At 40.2% G+C, this 8,437-nt stretch overlaps 1 protein-coding gene across 7 annotated transcripts in view; it reads left to right on the plus strand.

Moving 5' to 3' along the window:
* The window catches only part of gramd4a (GRAM domain containing 4a), a 49,627-nt gene extending 43,284 nt beyond the window's left edge, over positions 1-6,343 (plus strand). For all 7 annotated transcript variants that reach the window (XM_056367443.1, XM_056367442.1, XM_056367446.1 and 4 more), the window contains one exon: positions 241-6,343. In XM_056367443.1, coding sequence (XP_056223418.1) covers positions 241-351 — 111 coding nt within the window. In that variant the 3' untranslated portion in view covers positions 352-6,343. The remainder of the gene's footprint in view (positions 1-240) is intronic.
* The last annotated feature ends 2,094 nt before the right edge of the window (positions 6,344-8,437 follow it).

The following is an 8,437-nucleotide window of genomic DNA, read 5'->3' on the forward strand; positions in this document are numbered from 1 at the left end:
GTAACATGTTTACCAATATGTACATTTGAATATATGAATATATTTTGTTCAGATTTTCAGTTCTCTAGGCTGGGTAAATGCACATTAGCAACCCCAAGTAGAAACATGAAGAAAGTGTAGAAATCTTCAGATTCACAGGACAGCAGCAATATGTCCTCTGACATTAAAAAGGGCAACTCCATGGAGTGCCATATGGAATATGTAGATATGTTTTAATTATTCAGCGTCTCTCTCCTCCAGCCATTGGTGTTTGGTGCCATGATCCACAGAGATGAGGCTTTCGAGGCCATCTTCACACAGTACATGAAGATCATGACCACCACCAAACCACCAGCCGCTGCAGAGCTCTAGACAGCCTGCATCCCTGCAGCACATCTCCGTACTGGGGTTAAAGTCTGTGGCAGAGAGCCTCCTGAGTTTCTACTGGACTGGAAGATACTTTCAAAGACCACACTCCTCTGCTCTGCGAGATCCTCCTCCTCCTCATGTGATGGGCATCGGCTTCCTCATTGATGGTCGTGGGCTGCATTTGATTGGTGGCTTCCCTGTTTATGCCACATCAGAGGGGATGTGAGAGTGTAATTGAGATTTAGTCACATAACATACGTTTTGTGGGTGTTGGACAATGGACAAAATCAGGAGCGAGGAGCTGAAGTGTGGTTTTTATCAATCAGCAGAAGGCTGGTGAGGGGGCTGGTTTACCTCTCCCACCTGACCTGACCAACTGACTGGCTGACTGGTTTCCTGACTTACTTGTTTCTGTGTTTGCATGTTTGAGCGTGTGTGTGTGTATGGAGGTGAAATAAGGTCTTAAATTGCGTCAAGTGGTTTTCTCATTATTCCTCAGTCAGTGGTTTGCTGTTGTCGGAAGATTTCAAGAAGTGCTCAATCTGGCTGTAAAATGAAGCTCATAAAACAACTAAAAGATAAACAAATAATTCTTTAACTGCCAGACATCTGTAGGAACAAACATGTAAGTTTAGCTTTATAAATCAGTGCAAAAACAACCATTAATGTTAATGTTTAGACATTAAACTGGCTGATTAGTGCTTCTAGGCACTGCCCAACAAAATTATGGGAGTATTCACGTGTGAGTGATCAGTGATAGTGTTTTTTAAAATCTGTATTAGCTGTGAAAATGTCAGATCACCATTCGACTGACACAGAGCCTTTCTGTTAGTTTACATTGCTGCTGTCTAACTTCTGGATTTCCCCTCTTCTTTCTAGAGTCACATTTCAGCAGCGACAGTACGTTTTACTCATCTTTGTCGATCCCAACAAACAGAAATTGTACGCTGCGTTCAGCATCATCCGCTTCAGTGTTTGTTAGTGTGCGTATGTGAAACGTGTAGTCGACAGCTTTTTCAAAAATGCCTTTCTTTTGGAAAATGTCTTTTTTTTTCTCTCTCTCTCTAATTTTTGTCTTTGTAACAAACAGCCTTTGGGATGAGTAAGTGGCGGTCCTGTAGTTGCTGGTTGTGTCTGACACGAGAGCACAACACCGACTGCCGTTTGGAGTTGTGGCACAGTGGAGAACATAGCCCCATGTCTAAGCTTCTCTTTTCAAGGCACAGTCTGTACATATGTAGTGGGATGTTCTTTTCTTTCCGACAATGGTATTCCTCCTGCACTTTATTAGAACTGGAATTCCTGACATTAATGTTGCAGCAAATAGACTTCAAACGCTCACTACTTCAGCTGGAGTCTATGGTCAGTCTTGCAGATAGTTTCAAAGGTATTTCTCTTTTGTCTGGCTACTTGAGCCCAGCGCCGGCCATATCCTGCTGGTGGCAGTGCAGCACAAACGCAGTCTGAGCACACTGTATTAATGCCGAATTGATGTCTGCCACGGGGAGGGTGTTATTGTGAGTCAGACGACCTTCAGACTGACCGTAAAAGAAGAAGGTACTTTACCTTGATAATGGAACCACTGGCAGATTACTTTCACATCACTGCCCCTCACACATCAGAGTGTTGAGGTATTTCAGCCTTTAAAATATAAATCATCCAAGACCAGTGGAGAAATATAAACATGTCTTCTTCTGATTGGGTATTCCCACTTCCATAAATGCCAGCTGGTCAGGCTGTTTGAGGTTAGATAAGCAGTAACAAATTCTTGATTTACTTACGCGAGTCCATTTTTCAAATCCAAAAACCAGGATTATGAGCTATAAACACATGCCTAATCAGTTTCTTTTGTTTGTTTGTTGTTTTTGTTTCTTTGTAATGCCACAGTGAGTAGAGACTGTCATCTGGGTGACTTCCACTCTCTTCCACTTGTTCCAGATCTTCTAAATATAGTTTTTTTTTTTTTTTTTTTTTAAACGGTAGTCTATGAAGTATATGGATAGACGTCTGGACTGAACAGAATATTTCAACGTCACTTTATTTTAAGACGCCATTTGCAAGAATAAAGCTGGTCTTTGCTCTGGCAGAATGGTTTGATATGTAGAAATATAATGCCAAACTACATGAGACACTTTACCGTGTTTTGTAAGATGAATGGAGATAGGGTACAGGACTGGAGGTCGTGATTTCTCTTCACATTTAATACGGAAGACAAAAGAGTAGCTAATCCACTCTCCCAGCTCCCATTCACTGTATGCCCAGCAGCACAAGCTTTAGTTTTCTTTTAAGTCTTACAAAACACTGTTAAAAGGGAGACCTTGACATTTGAATATTTACTTTTTATTCTGGGTATTTTTACTCACTGGACACTTCTTTCCATGTTAACAATCCTTGATCACACTTCTCACCATAGGCCAAGAAAACCGGAGGATTATTTTCAGTTATCAGCCCTTTAGAATTGCTCCCGGACTTAAAATGTCAAGGTTTCTCTTAAAGTCTATACAAGTCCTCTTGTCATCATTATTAATTAGAATCAACTGGACTGGATATGAAGTTGCCAGAGATGCAATGGACCAGTTCAAACAACCATATTGATATTGTTTTTAGTCCAAGCTAATTAAGGATGGATATTTTTCTTTGACATGCATTTGTATGCTTTGGCCTGCTATTAATAGGCTGCCTTTCCAGACATGGATTTCTATTTTTGTTTAGGAATAAATTTGATCCATGAAGGAGGGAAACCTGTCGGATATTAGAGCAGGTGAAATCAGTACAGTAATTAACGCTGTCTCACTGTGTGATTGGATGGCTCTTTGTAGTCTTAAAGCTTTTACCTGAAGCCTTTTGTAATCTGTTAACTCTGAAAATCAGCTCTCGGGGGTTTGCAGACCCTGACAAGGCTGCACTCAGATAAAGCACAGAATGTATCACGTTTAAATTTTGTTTTTTCTTTTGCCAAATCCTTAAATTTCTGTCTGCCATATTCTGCCTACGCTCATGTTTACAGATGGTTGTAAAATTATTTTGTTGTTTTTTTTCTGTCGTTTTTTTAACAACCCAGTTTGAATTCCTATGACTCTGGAATTATGAAGACTGGACGGCTACACTGTTCTTGAATTAATGTCTCAGCTCTCATTTGATCTGCACCACTCATATGACTATCTCTGCTCATCTTTAACCAATAAAAAACTCAAATCATAGTGACAGCAGGAGCAGTATTTTAAACCTCACATGTAAATGGTCATATCCAACATCACATTACTTGGTTACAGTGTAGTGTAAGTTGCAGTAAAACACCAGATTCACAGGCTTCATATAGAGCAGAGATGGTCATGCTGGACTGAAATGGCAACAGTAGTGTTTTTGACATTTAGTTTGTCCATTGTGACTTGATGCACCTTTTGAAGATTGTAAAGAAGAAGTAAAAATAGAACAAGAGTTGGATTCCCAATGTTTTTAAAAATGAAATAAAATGTATGCACTCATAGTACTGTAAGGCACTTTGGAGGGAAGTGTCAAGCAAATGGCTTAAAGAAATAGTTTGAAATCTTGGAAAATATGCTTTCTTGCTGAGAATTAGATGAGAAGATTGATACCACTTTCATGTCTGTACGCTAAAAATGAAGCTAATGCCAACAGCCGCTTAGCCTAGCCAGATTTAGTTTCTGTTTTGGACATTAGAAAGGAAAGGAGCAGCTGTTTCCAGTCTGTATGCTAAGCTAAGCTTTTTTGGTTTCTTTCAAAGATATCTAAGTGAGTGTATCATCTTTCAAGGAGGTACATCACTCAATATAGTACACATTAACGAGTTAAACAACAGTTACTTTGAGGGTACTGGTAGTAGCTTCATAATTAATCGCTTTGCTCATTTAAATTGTGATGTTCACTTCAGCTGAAAATTAAAAGATCAAATGCACATCCTTACATACATCAGAAGTCTTGACCACAGCATTTCCCATTACTGGTCCTAATTGGCACAGGTGATGCAGATGGGAGGTGGAACCAACAGCACCTCCGAGGGTCCGCGAACTACACTTCATGAAAGATTCTCGACGAAGGCAGTCTTGTGATGACACTCTATGCTCTGCTTTCCACCAAGTGACAAAAATTGACGGTCATTTGGTTCACCCTGACGCAGCACAGAAATACCCACACATTTCTTTGTTCGGGGACGGGCTGTACAGAGTGAGTTGTGACACTCACTGAAGGTGTAATCACCTAATTCTTGGTGCCAAAAAGCCACTGGGAAATGGTTTTCCAGGCGGCTTATTACAACCCAAAGGCTGGCCACATGGGGTATGACAAAACACTAGGCCGGATAATGCACCGAGTCTATAGGCCTGGCATTAAGGGAGCTGTACATTGCTGGTGTGCCTCTTGCCCCAAATGCCAACTGGTTAACCAACCAGCTGTATCAAAGGCACCTTTGTGCCCATTGCTGTTAATTGAAGTTCCATTTGAGTGTGCTGGTACCTCTTCGGGCCATTTCACCAGAATGCATGAGGATATTGTTTCGTTTTAGTCCTGGTGGACAACACAATGCAGTGCTGAAGCCAACAAGCACTGTTTCAGGTTGTCTCCAGAGTTGGAATCCCAAAAGAAATTCCAACTGACCCGGGCACCTCATTCATGTGGATATTATGGGAGCTTAATGGACTATTAGGCATCAATTCGGACAAGTGTGTACCACCCACAAAGTGATGGTTTCGTCAAACCTTTGTGGTCACAGGGTGAGCAGGCAACATTGACAGTGAGATTGTGTGTTCTGACAGGGGCGGGGCAACACAGATTTACCACCTCAACCTCCTCAAAGTATAGAGTCCGGTTACTATGGTAAAGGAGAAAGATGAGTTAGGGCCCATAGTGCCAAATCCCACCAATCCAATCTCGCTCCTTTGTGATAGTCCTCTCTCATTGTCCCAGAAAACACGTGTTGCTATGTTGCAGCAGCATTTTGCTGACGTGTTTTCCCCCTTGCCAGGACACACAAACTCATGCTTAGTCCACGTGGGAATTTTTTGCAGCGTAGCTTTTTCTATGCGTTCTTCCCTTTCTTCCATGTGTAACAGACCTTTTGCAAAAATCCCTCCAGGGTGAAGATGAAACACCATTTTTCAGTGTTGATGTGTAGACAGGGAAAATAGGGGTAGGCGAGGCCAGACAGCTCCCCAGCCCACGTCGGGCAGTGGCCATATGCGGTAGTGGTGTATATGGGCTCAGCTGCAGGGGAACAGTGGTATCAGTCTTCACGTGTTACTCTCTGCAAGAAAACCAAAAAGCTTATTCCCCAAAATGTTGAAATATTCCTTTAATGTCAGATGAATGGTCAGCTACATGATGACTGCCATACTGTGCATATTGCTACTGGTGAATGATACAGAACAGTTTGAGGATGTTACTGCTGTCATAATCACAGGGACTTTGTCAAACACAGTGTTGTCTTTTCAAGGTCCCCTTCATTGAAGCTGGTGTCCTCGCTGTTGTATTAAATATGTAGTTTCTCTAACTGTGTGTAAATGTTAATTAAGGGTTTTCCAAAAGCATTTCAACATCCAAGTGATCTACATTGAGTGTATAGTACACCAGGGTTCCTGTCTCATTTTGGACAACTTAAGTGTCTCAAGGCTGCGAAACAGCCTTAATCTGACATTATGACTCAAGTAAATTTCAAATCTTAAATAAATAAAACATGTCAAGGATTCGGTCCTATTTTGTGGACTGAGACAGTAGTCATTGTATTTGGTACAGTCAGTGAATTGCAAATTAAAGCCCAAGTGTCACTGGGAAACACTGCAATCATAATGAGTAATTAATTTGTTATCTGTGACAGTCACTGTTTTTTTTTTTTTCTTTTTGTCAAAGAGGAATTTGTATACAAATTATTGAAATGTACAGTGAAGAAAACAAAAAAAAACACTGAGTTTTTAAAAGACATGTCTATTGTAAAGGATAATGTGGTGTACATTTTTTAATTTAAGTAAATTAATTTAAGGTATTTTGCTCGTCTCTGTGTCTTTTGTTAATGCAACATTGACTCATGCTTTCTGGCTCTGCGCTGCAGTACCTGTTTACAACCACATGAGGTCACTGTGAGACCTTGTGTTAAGGTTAAGACTAATCAGCTGGGAGAGTTTTGCTTCCCCCTCTCCACTGCGAGGTCAGAGGTCAGGGTTAGCTGCCGAACCTTCTCGCTCAAGGATATTTCAGTGTTTTATCTTCAGTGCAGGAATGAGAAAGTGGGTGGTTTGGCATGTTTTTCATTCCTACCAGATCTCACTCCATTTTTATGGCAATTGGAATCAATCCAAGGAATCAATAAGGAGGTGTAAGAAGACATGTTTACACTTTGCCCTGCTTTTCTGACCTCTGCAAGTTCAGGCAACAATATTTTAAGACTCTTTCCTTAGGTAAGTAACCCAGTTTTTTCCCTCATGTGTGTTACAGATCATATCATAAATAATTAGCATTTGAATAAGGAGAAATTTGATGATTTTTGATATTTCTGAATGTTTTGGGCCAAGATTGTGCGCGGTAGCAACATCAACACACATTTTGATGTTTCTCAGCTACAGACAGGGAGGAAAGACCTAATAAAGCCTTGCAAAAATCAGCTGCAGCTCGCTGCCACTTTCATAGCCAATATTTCTTTTTTTGTGGCTGGCTGCGGGGAGATATATTTATCCATCACACCTCTTAAATGACAACTGCAACTTTCAAAATGCAGTTTAGAGCCTTCCACTTGATGCGGATACATAAAATTGTTTCCTCCATACATCACTCAGTGCAGTCCTTTTCAAAGTTCTGCATCCAGTGCAATTTGGCTTCAATGGCACCATTTCAGTTCTCTTTTCAGGTAGTGGATGACAGGTTCTCTTTGTGCCACAGTAGAAATTAAGACCATATACCAGATTCAAGCTGTGAAAATATCCATCTGTCTGGTGACATTACTTTGCCCTGTTTGCAAGGTAATGTGACACATACTAGCATTTCGGCGCAGGTGATGGATATAACTGCACATGAAAAACAAGGAAGCCTGAGAAATGTTCTTCTGGAGATACAGTATATCCACAGAAAATGTGATGAAGGGAGAAAGAATTTAAATTAAAATGTAAAATAAACTTTTCTCTTTAATGTACATGGAATACTGATAGCAGAAAAGTTCGAATTGAAGGAATGAAAATTCCAAAGGTAATTAGAAAATAAAAAGCTTTAATTTTTAGAGAAAAATAATTTTCACCTTGCTCACCCCGGTGCTCATTCTAAGTTTGCTATTTGCAGTTTTTAAATTGCAATTTGTGTGTAAATGAGTCACCAGTCAATGCTGTCAATCAGGACTGTGGCAAACGCTATTTACTTCCAATTTACGTTTTGATTGAGGTGTGATTATTTTAAGTAAACTTGCATTTATATCCATATGGTAGTATATTTTTACACAGAAAACGGATAAATACACCGATGACTGATGTTTCACTGTTTTTATGTATCAGTTATACACAAACAGTCCACACCTGTTAACTGAGAGTTCAATAATGAGAATCAAGATAATGTGGTTTATCTTCAAAGCACCAAAAATCAATTTTTGCTCAGACAAGAAAAAGCAGCATTTCATCTTTAACACATTTCCTGCAGAGAACCTGTCAAACACATGCTGAACTCAAAGTGATTTTTTGTTTTTTTTTTGTTTTTTTTTTCTTGTTCCGTTGGCTTTTGAGAAGGTGCCTCACTCACTGATCTGTGTTGACGTGTGGATGTGAAGTGTATTCCTTCTGTAACTCACAGAAGCTCTCACTTTTTCTCTTTGTTCATAAACGCTGTGTTTCAGAACAGAGCAAGAGAAAGAGTGTCACGAACTTTCATACAGTTAAAGGCAGTTTGAAGCGACACTCTGTAAATGACACCTCAGAGTCATTCAGACGCTTCTCTCTACCCCGCTGCTTTGCTTGATGGATTCAGTGTATTTTTAGTCTGCCCAAAAGAGACATTGCCAAACGTGGCACCTTTTACCATTTGTACACTATGACAAAATGGTGACACGCTTTGACAGCTCAGCTCTGTCTCCTTGTCCACTTTGGGGTTTGTGTGTGTGTGT

This window comes from Seriola aureovittata, chromosome 22 (assembly GCF_021018895.1).
Source record: "Seriola aureovittata isolate HTS-2021-v1 ecotype China chromosome 22, ASM2101889v1, whole genome shotgun sequence".
Taxonomy (NCBI): domain Eukaryota; kingdom Metazoa; phylum Chordata; class Actinopteri; order Carangiformes; family Carangidae; genus Seriola; species Seriola aureovittata.